The 16652-nt window shown below is 41.0% G+C and overlaps 1 protein-coding gene across 1 annotated transcript in view; it reads left to right on the forward strand.

Moving 5' to 3' along the window:
- The window catches only part of ENOX1 (ecto-NOX disulfide-thiol exchanger 1), a gene marked incomplete at its 3' end in the record, with an annotated part of 213887 nt that extends 207475 nt beyond the window's left edge, over positions 1-6412 (forward strand). The window contains exon 14 of the mRNA XM_082859621.1: positions 6281-6412. Within this exon, the coding sequence (XP_082715747.1) occupies positions 6281-6412 (132 nt within the window). The remainder of the gene's footprint in view (positions 1-6280) is intronic.
- Between the last annotated feature and the right edge of the window lie 10240 nt (positions 6413-16652).

Consider the following 16652-nt stretch of genomic DNA (forward strand, 5'->3'; position numbering starts at 1 on the left):
TTATCAAAAGCTTTTTCTGCATCTGTTGAGATGATCATATGGTTTGTATTCAACTTGTTAATATGGTGCATCACACTTATTGATTTGTGGATATTGAAAAGCCCCTTGCATCCCTGGGATAAATCCCACTTGATTATGGTGTACGATCCTTTTAATGTATTGTTGGAGTCAGTTTGCTAGTATTTTGTTGAGGATTTTTGCGTCTATGTTCATCAGTGATACTAGCCTGTAATTTTCTCTTTTTGTGGTATCTGTGTCTGATTTGGGTATCAGGGTGATGGTGGCCTCATAGATTGAGTTTGGGAGTGTTCCTTCCTCTACAGTTCTTTGGAATAGTTTCAGAAGGATAGGTGTTAACTCTTCTCTAAATGTTTGGTAGAATTTGCCTGCAAAGCCATCTGGCACTGGACTTCTGTTTGTTGGGAGTCTTTTAATCACTGATTCAATTTCAGTACTGGTAATTGGTCTGTTCATATTTTCCATTTCTTCCTGGTTCAGTCTTGGGAGATTGTACCTTCCTAAGAATTTGTTTATTTCTTCTAGGTTGTCCATTTTATTGGTGTATAGTTGCTCGTACTAGTCTCATCCTCTGTATCTCTGTGGTGTTCGTTGTAACTTCTCCTTTTTCATTTTTAATTTTATTGATTTGGGCCCTCTTTTTTTCTTAGTGAGTCTGGCTAAAAGTTTATCAATCTTGTTTATCTTTTCAAAGAACCAGCTTTTAGTTTCATTGATCTTTTCTACTGTTTTCTTAGTCTCTATTTCTGTTCTGTTCTTTATGATTTCTTTCCTTCTACTAACTTTGGGTTTTGTTTGTTCCTCCTTCTCTTTAAGCTTTAGGTGTAAGGTTAGGTTGTTTATTTGAGATTTTTTTTTTTTGTTCCCTGAGATAAGCTTGTATCACTGTAAACTTCCCTCTTAAAATTCTTGTTGCTGTATCCCATAGGGTGTAGAATGTAATGTTTTTGCTTTCACTTGTCTCTAGGTATTTTTTTTATTTCCTCTTTGATTTCTTCAGTGATCCACTGGTTATTAAGTAGCATCTTGTTTAGCCTCCATGTGTTTATGTTTTTTGCAGATTTTTTTTCATGTAGTTGATTTCTAATCTCATAGTGCTGTGCTTGGAAAAGACGCTTGGTATGATTTCAGTTTTTCTTAAATTTACCGAGGCTTGCTTTGTGGCCCAACATGTGATCAATCCTGGTGAATGTTCCATGTGCACTTGAGAAGAAAGTGTATTCTGATGCTTTTGGATGGAATCTTCTATAAATATCAATTAAGTCCATCAGGTCTGATGTGTCATTTAAGGCCTGTATTTCCTTATTGACTTTCTGTCTGGATGATCTGTCCATTGATGAAAAGTCCCCCACTGTTACTGTTGATTTCTCTTTTTATGACTGTTAGTATTTGCCTTATATATTGAGGTGGTCCTATGTTGGGTGCATATATATTTACAATTGTTATATCTTCTTCTTGGATTGATCCCTTGATCCCTGTGTAGTGTCCTTCTTTGTTTCTTGTAACAGCATTTATTTTAAACTCTATTTTGTCTTCTGTGAGTACTGCTACTCCAGCTTTCTTTTGATTTCCATTTGGGAATACCTTTTATCCCTCCCCTCACTTTCAGTATGCATGTGTCTCTAGGTCTGAGAAGTGGATCTCTTGTAGACAGCTCATATACAGATCTCGTTTTTGTATTCATTCAGCCAGTCTGTGTCTTTTGGTTGGGACATTTAATTCATTTACATATGGTAGTTATCAACATGTATGTTGATTCATAGGTCTTAGGTCTTTTTTCTTCCTTTCTTCTTTTGTTCTCTTGTGATTTGATGACTGTCTTTAGTGTTGTGTTTGGACTCCTTTATCTTTTCTATGTGTGTATCTACTATAGATGTTTTTGTTTGCAGTTACCACGAGGTTTTGATATAGTAGTCTATATACATGCACATAATTGTTTTAAGTCGCTGATCTCTTAATTCCAAATGTGTTTCAAATATCCTGCATTTGTCCTCTCCTCGTGATTACTAGCTTAGATATCATATTTGTGTGTAGATGATTTCCTACCTTTACTGTATGTTTGCCATTACCAGTGAGCTTTCCCATTTTGTAATTTTCTTGTTTCTAGTTGTGGCATTTTCCTTCTCCTAAAGGAGAACTTCCTTTAGCATTTCTTGTAAAGCTGCTTTGGTGGTACTAAATTCTTCTAGTGTTTGCTTGACTGTAAAGCTTTGGATTCCTCTGTCAAATCTGAATGAGAGCCTTGCTGGGTAGAGTATTCTTGGTTGTAGGTTTTTCCCTTTCATCGCATTAATTCTATTGTGCCACTCCCTTCTGGCCTATAATGTTTCTGCTGAAAAATCAGCTGATAACCTTATGGGGATTCCTTTGTATGTTATTTGTTGCTTTTCTCTTGTCAATTTAATATTTTTTCTTTGTCTTTAATTTTCGTCAATTTGATTACTGTTTCTTGGCATGCCTGAGACTCTCTTCCTGGACTTAGGTGACTGTTTCCTTTCCCATGTTAGGGAAGTTTTCAGCTTTTATCGCTTCAGATATTTTCTCAGGCCCCTTCTCTCTCTCTTCTCCTTCTGGGACCCCTATAATGCGAATGTTGGTGCATTTGATGCTGTCCCAGAGGTCTCTTAAACTGTCCTCATTTGTTTTCATTATTTTTTCTTTATTCTTCTCTGTGGCAGTGATTTCCACCACTGTGTCTTCCAGCTCACTTATCCAGTCTTCTGTTTCATTTATTCTGCTATTGATTTCTTCTAGTGTTTTTCATTTCAGTTATTGTATTCTTCAACTCTGTTTGGTTGCTCTTTACATTTTCTAACTCTTTATTAAAAACTTGTAACTTCTCTTGGGCTTCCCTGGTGGCGCAGTGGTTGGGAGTCCGCCTGCTGATGCAGGGGGCACGGGTTCGTGCCCCGGTCCGGGAGGATCCCGTGTGCCGTGGAGCGGCTGGGCCTGTGGGCCGTGGCCGCTGAGCCTGCACGTCCGGGGCCTATGCTCCGCGCCGGGGGGAGGCCACAGCAGTGAGAGGCCCGTGTACTGCAAAACAAACAAACTTGTAACTTCCCACTCTGTGCATGCATTCTTTTCCTGAGTTCTTGGCTCATCCTTGCGATCATTATTCTGAATTCTTTCTCGGGTAGATTGCCTAGCTCCATGTCACTCAGTTGTTCTTCTGGGGTTTTATGTTGTTCCTTCATCTGAAACATATTCCTCTGCCATCTCATTTTGTCTCAATTTCTATTTGTATGTTTATGTATGTGGAAGTTAGTTATGTTTCTTAACCTTGGAGAAGTGGCCCTCTGTAGGGGATGTCCTATGTGTCCCAGCAATACACTCCCTTCTTGTCACCCAAGGGCCAGGGGACCAGCTGGTCCCAGGGTAGGTTCCGATCCGCGTTTGCTGACTTGGTTCCGCACGCTGCTGGATCCTAGTTCTCTTGCTTCTAATGTCTGCCCCCTAGTGGCTGGGGCTGGCCTAGAGGCTTGTACAGGCTTCATGGTGGGAAGGGCTGATGCTTGCCCACTAGTGGTGGGTGGGGCTGGGTCTTGGCCCTCTTCTGGGCAGGGCCATGTCAAGGGGCATGTCTAGAGGTGGCTGTGGGATCAGGAAGTCTTTATGCAGCCTGTCCACTGGTGGGTGGGGCTCTGTTCCCGCCGTGTTGGTCATTTCACCTGAGGTGTCCCAGCACTGAAGCCTACAGGCGGTTGGGGCCAGGTCTTGGTGCCAAAATGGCAGCCTCCAGGAGAGCTCGTGCCAATGAATATTCCCCAGTACCTCTTCCACCAGTGCCCTTGTCCCCACAGTGAGCCACAGCCTCCCCAGGAGACCCTCCGAGACCAGCAGGTAGGTCTGACCCAGGCTCCTGTGGAGTCACTGCTTTTGCCCTGGGTCTTGGTACACACACGAAATCACGTGAGCCCTCCAAGAATGGGGGCTCTGTTTCCTCTGGTCCTGTGGAGCTCCTGCACTCAAGCCCCACTGGCCTTCAAAGCCAAATGCTCCGGGAAGTCCTCCTCCCAATGCCGGACCCCCAGGCTGGGGAGTCTGACATGGAGCTCAGAACTCTCACTCCTGTGGGAGAACTTCTGCGATATAATTGTTCTCCGGTTTGTGGGCCGCCCACCCAGGGGATATGGGATTTGATTATTTCGCAAGTGTGCCCCTTCTACTATCTCGCTGAGTTTCTTCTTTATGTCTTTGGATTAGAATATCTTTTTCGGTAGGTTCCAGTCTTTTTATCAATGGTAGTTCAGCAGTTAGTTGTGATTTTGGTGTGCTCATGTCAGGAGGTGAGCTCAAGGTCCTTCTATTCTGCCATCTTCTCGATGTACACACTCTTAATTACTGATTGATAGATTTTTTTACAAACCAGTGCCGTATCGACAGGCTCAACAGAACCCCTTCACAGTAGCAATAAGGAAGTCTAATTGTGCATCTATAACAGAACTCCCTTCAGCACCAACTGGGTAACCACTGGGATTCTGAGTGATGCAGGATGCCTCAGCAACACTGGCAGGAGTCCTTGTCCAGCTTCTAGAAGCTGTCTGTGTTCCTTGAATCGTGGCTCCCTGCCTCTGTCTTCAAAGCCAGCCATGGCAAGATAAGTCCTTCTCACCTTGCCATCCTAGATATCTAGTCTTCTGACCCAGTTTGCTAGTATGCTGTTGAGAATTTTTGCATCTATATTCATCGAAGATATTGGCCCGTAATTTTCTCTTTTTATATTGTCTTTGTCTGGTTTTGTTATCAGGGTGATGGTGGCTTCACAGAATGACTTTGGGAGTGTTCCTTCTTCAGTCTTTTGGAAGAGTTTGAGAAGGATCAGTATAAGTTCTTCTTTGTATGTATGTTTGGTAGAATTGCCCAGTGAAGCCATCTGGTCCTGGCCTTTTATTTGCAGGGAGGCTTTTTGTTTTTCTTTTTAAATTACAGATTCTATTTCATTTCTAGTGATCAGTCTGTTCGAAATATCTATTTCTTCTTGATTCAGTTTTGGTGGGTTGCATGTTTCTAGAAACTTGTCCATTTCTTCTAGGTTGTCCAATTTGTTGGTATATAATTGTTTGTATTTCTGTGGTATCAGTTGTCTGTTTGGTCTCTCTTAATTGGTTGTTGTTTGTGGGTTTTTTTTGGCCACATGGCATGTGTGTGGGATCCTTGTTCCCTGACCGGGGTCGATCCCACACCCCCTGCATTGGAAGTGCAGAGTCTTAACCAATGGACCACAAGGGAAGTCCCTGATCTCTCTTAATTGTTAAATGGAAGTAAAGTATAGACTGTAAAATGATATCCATACAGTGATTGTACCATGAAAAATAATGAGGGCTTATTCACTGAACATTTCTAGGTGCCCAGATCTGTGCTAAGCCAGTAGTCTTCGCACATCCTTACTAAATGTTGTCATCCCCACCTGTTGAGACTTACTTAGAGAAACTAGCATTTTGGTAGGGTCATTTGGATCATAACAACAGTATGATATGGAATTTACACAGAAATGTCAGACCTCCATCTCCAGGATCTCAGTCAACTTGCTGTGTGAGATCCCTATGTATATGCATGGATTAGGATGCAAACCCAGAAAACAAAGAGCAATGGCTGCATTAGAGCAAAAGGGTTGTGGTCGTTTTGTTCTTTATTTAAGGAAAAATGAATTACTGGTGTAAAAATATATGTAATAAAAGTTGGGAGAAGAAAAAAAACTGCATCTAAAAAACCTACCTGGGTTGTATCACTGGATGGACCTTGAGACTTTTATTGCTGCGGGTGCTGGGTTTCATTTTTATTCCTAAACCTTTATGGTCTTCTGGTCCCTGTGAAAGTTAAGAGAACGTTAGGGTGGCAAGAAATCCACCGACATGCCCTCTGGCCCTCACCAAGTTAGGTAAAAGTACTGCCCTTCGTATCAGAGGAGTGGTAGCTTTCCCCAAGTGGTGATCAGTTTGCTCTGAGCCATCGTAAATCCCGCCCCGTCTCCTTCTTTATCTAGGGAGGGCTGTTCAGGCATGCTGCTGTCAGTAAGGTAGCCATCCCGATGAAGGGTGAACCTGAAACTTTGCACCCACTTGTCTCATGCCCCCCTCCCACCAGCTGCCCAGGAGATGATGAAGCTAATCACATTCAGCCCTTTCACTTGTGCTCCTTTTATAAAGAACATTACTTTACAGCCTAGTAGGAAAGTACATGTTTGTCTCATTGGTAAAGCATGTCCTCACTCAACCCCCTGCCTCCTTGTTTCCCAAAAGTGACTTTTCTTCCTTTCTAACAGATATCTGCAAACGAAATCGAAATGCTTTTGATGAGGTTGCCACGCATGTTTAAACAGGAATTCACAGGCGTGGGAGCAACGCTGGAAAAAAGGTGGAAGTTGTGTGCCTTTGAAGGAATTAAAACTACCTAACTGTGAAGAGCAGCAGAGTCTCTGGGTATGAAACTGCCTGAACCCAGCCAGGGCTGTGCAGTGTGAGCGCCCAGGAGGTTTGGGGCTGGTCCAGCGCAGGACCTTTATGGGGCCATCAGAGCCTGACTTTAGTTACATCTGTGGCGTTCTCTCGTGAGTGGAAATGTAATTGTGTACCAGTTCCCTAAAACAAACAAAGCTTCATACTGTGACAGATCTGTTTGCTACGAAAACCAACGATTCCACGGTCATGATGGCAAAACCTTAAAATATGCTACGTTTGAGAATAGCTCACCAAGTAAAATATTTAAAGTTAATGATGGTGTGGCAATGGTTGTTGCTAGGCTACAGAGTTGTTGTATATGTAATCTATAGCTGAAATCATTCAATGACATTTTCCTGAAAGTCTTTCTGTTTTAGTAAAAAAAAAAAAAGAGAGAGAGAGAGAGAGAGAGAGAAAGTAATTTTACAGTGAGGAAAATAAATCATACCAAAAGAAAACTTGAATATGTGTCTGAACAGTTACTGTATTTTGTAAATTAAGTTATATGCTGTTATAGGGACTTCTGCCTTATCGAAGAGGCAGAAGATGTGATTGTACTCCTTGAGAATGCTTTACCAAGAATATTATTTTTCTAATGTAACAGTTCTCCATCATAAGTTCTTTTAACATGGACGGCATAACAATTTTCATAAAATGTAAATAAAAGAAAAACTAGTGCTACTGTCTTGTACTTGGTATAAAATTCAGGTTTCTGCATCAAAATAAACATTTAGTAAATATTCCTGTTACAAATTTTATAGCAAAGATATTAATTTTTTTCAATAAATATGACTTCTACCATATTGGTTTTGCAAATTGTTCTTTGATATATTTTCATTCTTCCTTAAGAAATATTTTTCACATTATTCAGTCCCATCTCACAGACCATCATTTGTAAATGATTAAATAAATGCATGAGTGACATTGAGACAAAACGTTATTTCAAACAGGAATATGTAAAAATCATAAAGTGGAAAGTACTAAGAAAAGGAGATTTATACAGCACTAGAATAGATAGACAGATAGTATTTGAAAATACCAAGATGATATGACATCCAAATGTAATCAACATAAATGTTACCGTTGTTTTGTGTCCTCGTGCATAGGAACGAAGTAGCCAATTAATATTATTAATTCCTGGATTTACTTATTTGTATGTTTTCTGGAATACATACAAGTTAGAAAAGGAATTAAAGAATTCACACTTGGACCAACAGTTTAGAGAGAATTGGAGCTTCCCTTCTTCAATTACAAGTAGACTAGGGCTTTAAATTGTATCTCCTTCCTGCTTCCTTACATAAAAATTATTTTAAAAAGACAGGTATTCAAGATATTGATTAATTTTAAATGAAACATTTTTTAGGAAGACAGCTGAACAGTGAATGTTCTTTGAAATTCTGAAAAGACATTCATAATTCCCTATTGGACATTATTGTCCTCAGGCTCTTTTCACTGAGCCCTGATAAATTAAGGTTCTTATTCATGCCTCCCATAAATATCTACACATATGTTATGTTCAGGCTCAGTGCTAAACCCATGAATATGGAGCTGAGTAAGAAAGGACCCACCCCCTCCCGCCCCCAATGAGCTCATAGTTCAATGGGGAAAAGACATTTTCCCGAAAGTGTCTATATGATGTGAGCCACGTAACAGAAAAGGTGTGACAACAGCGCTATGGGATTCAGACTAAATATCAACGTCCTATTAAATGTTGAAATACTAGAGGCCTTACCATTACCACCTGTTAATGCCCACCACCACCCTCATCCTGGCACATGTATCCAGAGCGAGCTAGCTACTGCTTAAGTTACTACTGACTAAATTGTCTTCGTTTTCTCTTTAGTCCAGTGTTGTCAGGGGAAGCAAGAGAAATGAAGCATGCCACCTTTTATCCAAGCATTTTAGGAAATTGTGGCAGCTTTAGAAGGCTGTCTAGTTTTCTATTCCTTAGCCAAAGGAAAGCCAGAACAGGTTTTGGATACCAGAGAAAGTCATATGCTTGTACCATTGCCATTTTGGAAAAGCTCTGATGTGAATTCAAACTATACACTCTGTTACGTAAAGCCAACAATTTTAAAGCAGGAGTTTTACTGGCCACTTGAACTCTTTGTACACAGTGTCAATTTGTTTAAAAAAAAAAACAGAAAGAGAAAAAAATAAAACGTGAGAGAACATTTTAAGACTTCAAAAAAAGAAAAAGGAGACGCAAATAAGGATACAACGGTCAGAAAGGAGACGACCTCATTTATAGATAACGTTACTATAAAATAGAAGACCTAAGAGGTTCACCTGAAAAATAATTAGAAAAAACGAATTCTGTGAAGTGGCAGTTATAAAGTAGGGACACAAGGGGAGGTACCACAATCTAGACTATCTGCAACTTGAAAGTCTGGTAGATGTTTTCAAACGTGCATTCATGCTTTCAAGTACTGCCTGTAGTCACTTTAGCCGAAGGATACACTGCACAGGGTGAACCTAGCTTAGACCTCTGATTAGGAAAAGGAGTTGGTGCGACCTTATTTTAGATCTGACAAAAAGACACCACTTTCTAACTTCTTCAATTGTGAAAAGAACTTTTGCAGGAAAATAAAAGAACTGCTAAATTAGTTCACCCACATTCTGGTTTCAGATGGGACTCTAGAGATCACCTGGGGAAGGAACTAACTTTGGTACCTTTGAGGGCCGTCTACACATGTCTGTCACCCCATCCTCCCTAATCTTCGGGATAACCCTATACAAGGATAGTATTATTGTCCTCATTGGTCACACAAGGAGAAAGAGGCTCAGAAGTTCTAACAATGTGGCCCAGTTCGCACAGTTAGAAAATTCTGAATATGGGATTTGAAACCAGGACCCAGTGACTCCAAAACATGTTCTTCTTTTCGCTACGTCACGCTTCTAGTTCAGTCTATCCCCACTCCTCCTGTGAGCCCGATGCCCAGGCAGTGCTTTCGGATCCCCGCTTTGACTCTCCTCTACTCTCCACCATCCCCTGCACGTGCGTACAAGTGGGCACACTCTGGCCTTTGTCTCCTAAATCTACCAATAACAGATCATTGTTCTTGGATTCCGAGAAGTAAGCAGAGCGTTGAAAGTTTGGAGATCCTTGTAACCCGGCCCCAACGGGGCTTTCTGGCTTGCTTTTTCACTGCTCCCCTGAGTAGGGCTGACATTTTTTGCCTTTCTGCTTTTGCTCATATCTTTCTATCTGAAGGAAAAGACCTTACGCACATCTAGTTGTCAAAATTCTACACAGCCTTAAGAGGAAAACACAAAGACACCCTCCTCTGCCGTGAAGCTTTTCTCCATTCCCCAGAAGTCATTTCTCCGGCCTGTGCACGGCCGTCCCACATTGACTGCTTCTTAAGGCATTTACTGCCCAGCTGTCTTTGCCTCATCTCCCCGTTAGACCGCAGGTTCTTTGAGGGATCCAAGCATGTCTCGTTTACTCTGAATTATTTCTCAAAGTGGTTTTACTTATAAATATTTAGAAAGCAGGACAGAGAAGGAACCAAGATGTTTTCCTGCCTCCAGAGACTAGTTTGCTTAGACACAAAAGGAAAAATTACAAAGTATTTGAAAAGGCTGCAAATATTTTAGATCCAAGATTCCAAGACAGACAATGTGATAATGTACTACATAATACTGAAATACAAAAAGCAACCCAATTCCTTCTTAAAGTTCAAGCCCAGGTCAATTATTAACTCTTCTATGAAGCCCTGATCCCCTCAGGAATCTCCTCTCCTGTGTTCCCACTACTTCAGTATAATTCTACTGCAGCCCTAATGCTGTACGTTAACCATTTATGAATGCAGCTGTCTCTCCCACGTCCTGCAGGCTGGAGACCTCCCTTACTCATCCCTCTAGTCCCTCAGACTGACACGACATACCATGACTTTTAAGTATTTATTGACTGAATGAACCCAATGCATGAAAGAAAAGCCCACACAGGAATTTTCTGAATTTGTTGAATCAGAACGTATTGAGATATTAGGTCCAGTAATAGAGGCTAGAACTTTCTTTCCCTCAGTTGTAAGACCTCGGCAGCATTCTTGCCTTTTCGAAAAAAATTTTTTGTTTGGAAAAATATGTATAACATAATATTTATCTTTTAACCATTCGTTAATTGTATAATTCAGTGGCATGAAGTATATTCACAATGGCACATAACCAGTCACCACTCTATTTATAACTTTTCCTCATCATCCCCAACAAATTTTACGGTACCCATTAAACAGTAACTCCCTATCCCCCCTCCTTCACCCCCTGGTAACCTCTCTTCTACTTTACGTCTCTTTGAATTTGCCTGTTCTAGGTCTCTCATACATGTGGAACATACAGCATTTGTCCTTCTGTCTCACTTACTTCACTTAGCTAAATGTCTTCAAGGTTCATCCATGTTGTGGCATGTGTCCGAATTTCATTCCTTTCTGAGGCTGAGTAATATTCCATTGTATGAGAACTCTTCCAGCTGGCTTGAGTATCCCTCTTCTGTTGGAGCAAGGAAAAGTCAGTGGTCTACGCTTGAAAGGACTCAAATACTTTAGTAAATACCACATCAAAAACAACACTTGAAAGTGTAGCGAAGTTTGTTTCCATCTTGATAAACCTCTCGTTTTCAATGAGGGTAATAAAAAAGAAATGACAAGTAGAAAATATTGGCAGTAATTGTGTAGAAAACGAGACTTTTAAACAAACATCCATGCGACAAATATGGTATGTGACAAGTTGTTTTTTCTTGGTAAGGGCTGGGGGTGTTTTACTTGGATGTTTTTTTTTAAACCCCTTTTCTAAAAATGGGTGCTGTGTTTATTTGTTCCACTCAATAAAAGCTGTTTTATCCTGAAAACGTAAGAACTATTTTACCATAATGCTCATAGTTTCTCCTCATAAACTGAGAAAATAAAGAGATGTTAGGCTCCTAAAATCTTACAGCTTGGCTCACTTTATATCAAAATGGTCAAAGGTTTACATGTATATTCAATCAGCCTGTCATTAGTATCTGAATAAACTATACTTTTATGTGTAGCACACCAAACATGAACATTTCAGAGTTAAGTTATAATGAATGTGTTTATATATTAGATCATTAAAAATACTGTGTTTCTAGTTCCACCAACTCTAATTTCCCTCTTCTGCTTTCTAGTGGATTTTTTTCTTTTTTTTAATTTCTGGGCTTCAAACATTTAGCAATTTCTCATACTACGTAGGAGAGGAGAGCGTTCAGTCTGTGTCAGAGTTGAGTCCCAGCCCTAACCCTCACTGGCCTTGTGACTAAAGCTCGTTACTTAAAGCCAGTGAGGTGCTAGTCCCAGATTCATGACACGGTACTGCGAACACCTATGTCGGAGGATGACTGTGATGATTAAATAAGAGAGCGTGCATAAAGCCCACAGATCAGAGCCAGGGAGACTGAGGCATTGGCTTCTTCAGAAACAGTACTTTAGCTATATCATCCCAAACAAAGCAGCCAAGTGCTTTCCCTGCTCTTAGCCCATTCCTGTCTTTAGGGATAAATAGTCAATATGTTTCTAAACATACGAATAAAATAAGACAAGCATAAGCATCACCCCCACAAATAGTCCATTAAGTATGTTCAATAGTCCATTAAATACGTTAAGACCAACATAAGCAGAATAGTTGCAACTCTCTAACCTGCAAAGACACTCACAACTCTTACAGTCAAATGGGCAGTCAGTCACCATCACAGTGACCCTCAGCCAGGAGTAACTCTAAAGCCAGAATTCTTTGTTACAGCTCCCTTTTTACTTATTTCGCATATTTCCAACAGACAGTAATCAGGGTCATATACATTCAACTGGGAAGAAACTATATGGCTCTGGGCAACTGCCATTTTGAATGATGGTCAACTAGGTATGCAGTATGCGAGGATTAAGTAAAGTATTAATTACGTTTTCTTTAACCCAGAAGAAACACTGTCAGGAAAAACTACAGATGTAGCTGGAACATGCAACAGTATTATTTTAGAGAACATGCATGTCTATTACAGTTGCTGAGAGTATCAAAGTAAAAGACTCCAGTAAATCTAGTAATTACAGACTGGTTGTGTTAATAAAATAAGCTGTTCGGGTCCAAAATTTTCACTCCGTTTGCCTGCTCCCTGAACTGTACAGATACCCAAACACTAACGCTCAGACGTTTCTAATGCACATTTCACCTCTTTTATAATGTACATGTATTGTACAGGGCTATGGAATGGAATGTTCTTACTTCACGGGAAAACCAGACTCAAAATAAAGAGCAAACATTTTACAGTAGAAGATGGTACTTTTCTATACAAAGCAAAAAAGTGGTTAATGTACAACAGAAAGTGCATTGCATGTAATGAAATGCTTTTTTATTTGTCTAGCAAATATATCTATTGTGTGTTGAAAATTGTAATATCTTCCCCTGCACAAAGGAATTTCTCTATAAAGCTCATTTGCTACTGTAGGGAGTAATACTCTTTTTCTTGTTTACTAAAGTAGTCTGTCTTAATATCAACCCCAACACTGTCAGGTTCACGTAAGAAGAGCTATGTGTAGATAAGAATAGGACTGAGTCAGAAACCGGAATATTCCATTTCATATGCTTTTCATCTGAGCATGTAACCCACGACATCTGGTAGCAATCTCTTTTTGGAAAGCATTCTTCTTTCCAAGAAGAATGGAAAAAGCTAAAAATTAGTCAAGGTGAGGCGCTCATCAATAAATAAATCTTTTGCCTTTGAATATGTTTATGCCTAAGTGAGGGTTGCTTTCTCTAGTATTTTTTGATACAGAATGTGAAATATGGGCTGGCAAGTCAAACACTGTCTTCAGACAGAGATAATGTATGAACACCACTGTGGGTGGTTTATTAAACAGACATTAAGTGTTACATCAAATCAACATATCATGGGAAGGGTTTTGCACCTCAATATCTGTTCCTTGAGCCGGTAACGGTAACTTTGGTTCAATGTACGCCAAAGAAAAGGCTTTGTGGTGCTGGGCCTGGTATACAGTCAAACTGTGGGTGGCAGAGGACAGCAAAGTCTAGACTATGCCAACCTACAGTCCAGTATTTTATATATCGCTGCTTGATTCTATAGGCTGAGAAATGAAGCTTCCAACCTCTCGGCCATGGAAGGAGTAGATTGCCTGGTCGTAGAGACAGTAGAGTGAGGCATTCAAGAGCATTTTTCTGGAATCACTCCAAGTGACTAAATCTCTGAAATGGGGATAATAGTAACAACCTGTCTCATAGGGTCTTTCTGTAATTTTATCCATTATCTGGGTCTTACTAGGTCATCTAAGTTCATAGACCTTAGCAGATGTTTTCTATCAAACGTTTTCAATCTCCTGGCCTCACAGTCCACTGCCAGTTGGAAAGTATATCCCCTCAGAGGTCACCACTAACATATCAAGTGGATTCAGCTTCCTGATTCCTCCCTGGAAGAACAAATGCTTTAACACAACGTAACCGGAAATCTCCCACAGTCCCAAGAGCCTGGCGGACTGTGTGGAGCTAGAGCAAGGCCTCCGAAGAGCTCCAGATTCCTGTGGCCTCACCGGGAGGCTTTAGGGACTCGTGAAATCAACGAAGAATCAGCAAAGCTCCGAACTCACGCCAGACCTCCTGGAAGACAGTCTTGGCAAAGACAAACCTGGTGTGTTTTTTCAAATATAAAACATCTCAAGGGAAACAGAACAACATCCCAATCTTGGGACTGAGAAAGAACTATAGGTAGGTTACCCCTGGTCCTCGATCTCCAGTAAGGAGGGGACGTTTTGGTGGGAGAAGAGAAGGGATAAAATTTATCTTGTGCTTCTCTGCTTCATGTACTTTATGGAAAGGCAACATGGATGTTTTTACCTCATGTTTCTCCAGCATCCAGGTTTAAGGAAAAACATGGGAGGAGAAGGGGTGAGGAAATCCTCATTACTGCCGCTGGAAGTTTCTCAAACCTGGAAGCACCCAGCTCCTGCTTTGTTCTTATAACCCCCCTTTGGACTCCTATTTCCTTCTTTTCCCATAAGGCTTAGCCCTGTAAGTACTCATCTCACTGTCTCATGATTTATCAGGTCACGTATAGTGGAATATTTTAATAAACTGGGAAGGAACACCCACCACTACGCATATATACAGGCACGAATGCACATGTGCACAGACATGTATATGTTCACGTACACACGTGTGTATATCATACACCATGCCAACGTACACAGATGTAGCCACATTTACAGAAACAACGATACTGACACTCAAATATCTCTGCTTTCAGTAATCATTTTTGCCCCTGCAGGTTCTTCCCTCTTCTCCTTCTATTTCCATCAGGTGTTCACTCTTCCCGGGAGGAGGATTAACTTAGGACAAATAAGAGAACGTGCCACTAACCACTGTAGATGATAAATATGTGAAACGTACTCTGAAAAGATGACACTGGCAAAAAATGTAGGTGGGTTTGAAAACTTTCCAAAAAATTTACGAAAGAGTCAGAAAAGGGAAGGAAACTGAGCTAGCTAACCCATGAGGACATCAATGAGCCCTGTTCCAGGGGGGCCCTGGAGCAAGGTTCTAACCCAGGAAGTCTTACATTTACAGCAACAATTCCTATAGCAGACGGAGATTATTTGATGGCTAATCTGTATCTACTCCTCTTTCCCTGTAATTCTGTAACCTCCTCCCACTCCAGCTCTGGACTTGGTCATTTTGACCTGCTTTGGGCCAAAGAGGTGTTAGCAGAAGCTTGACAAGCACCTGCAAACTTCTGCTTGCCCTCTTGCAAGGCTGGGTTTGTGCGCTCTTGCACTCTGACATGGCTATAAGAACGTATCAGACTAGCCTATGGGAGGATGAATAATATAAGTAATTGAGGCAAGTGGCCTGAGTCAAGGCCACCCTAGATCAGCTAACAGCCAGCTGATCTCACATCAAAGACAAGAAGTATAATTCAGCCTTAATTGGCTTTTTTTAAATTAATTATTTTTGGCTGCATTGGGTCTTTGTTGCTGCGCACGGGCTTTCTCTAGTTGCGGTGAGCAGGGGCTACTCTTCGTTGCAGTGTGTGGGCTTCTCGTTGCGGTGGCTTCTCTTGTTGCAGAGCACGGGCTCTAGGTGTGTGGGCTCAGCAGTTGTGGCTCACAGGTTCAGTAGTTGTGGTGCACGGGCCGAGTTGCTCCGTGGCATGTGGGATCTTCCCAGACCAGGGATCGAACCCGCGTCCTCTGCGTCGGCAGGTGGATTCTTAACCACTCCGCTACCAGGGAAGTCCCCAGCCTTATTGGTTGGCAGACTTGCGAGCTTAAGTAAATGGTTGTTTTAAGCCACTGAATTTTGGGGTGACTTGTTATGCAGCATTATTTGTGGCAAGAGATAACTAACACAGAAATTGTGATTTAGAATTAGGGTGCTGTTATAACAAAAAAGTAAAACATGTGGCATTGGCTTTGAGACCAAGAAGTGGGCAGAGTCTGGGAAAGTAATGAGAAAACTGCTACAGAAGGATGGAAAAATAGCAACACTGATTATGTAGCAGCAGAAAAAAAAAGAAACCGGTAAAATTGTCATTTGGTAATTCAAAAGACAGGAAGTGTACCTATTGAACTTTGGGATTTGAGTAATAACATTTCCAGGCAGAATGTTGAAAGTATCAGTGGCTCTCACTACCTACATATTGATAAGGTTCCTGTAAGAAAAGAGAAGGGTTCAAGAAATAACCAACCAGTGTGTAAGCAAGTTTAGAGGGACTATAGAAGGACCATAACTTCTTGGTTGGAAAACAAAATTGTTTCTTATCTCTAGTCTCTTCAGTCAGCAAAAGATTCTCAAAGTAAACTAATGCCTGGGGCAAGGATTCAAACCAACATTTAAGACCTTTTATTATGACTTCTGAAAGAAAGCAAGCAGAACCTCTAAGCTAGGCAAAAGGGCTGCTAGGAATCTTAAGAGCCTTGCCCCACAGCAACCTGACTTGCCCAAATAACAGTAATTCAGTCTAGAGAGAGATCTAGCTCTAAAAGAAGTGGAGGTCTGCTTTTGGCTCATCATATCTGTAAGAAACTCACAAAAACTTGTAATCACTGCATTACAATCAAGAGCTTTAGGAGACCTAGGAACTTACGTGGCACAGATTAATAAACTGCTCGTGGTTACCACTTTCTCTACTCCCAGAGGAGAAACCAAGCGTCAGGAAAGCTAACCAAGCCCCACAGACAG

Source organism: Leucopleurus acutus (genome assembly GCF_964270905.1).
Source record: "Leucopleurus acutus genome assembly, chromosome: 18".
NCBI lineage: Eukaryota > Metazoa > Chordata > Mammalia > Artiodactyla > Delphinidae > Leucopleurus > Leucopleurus acutus.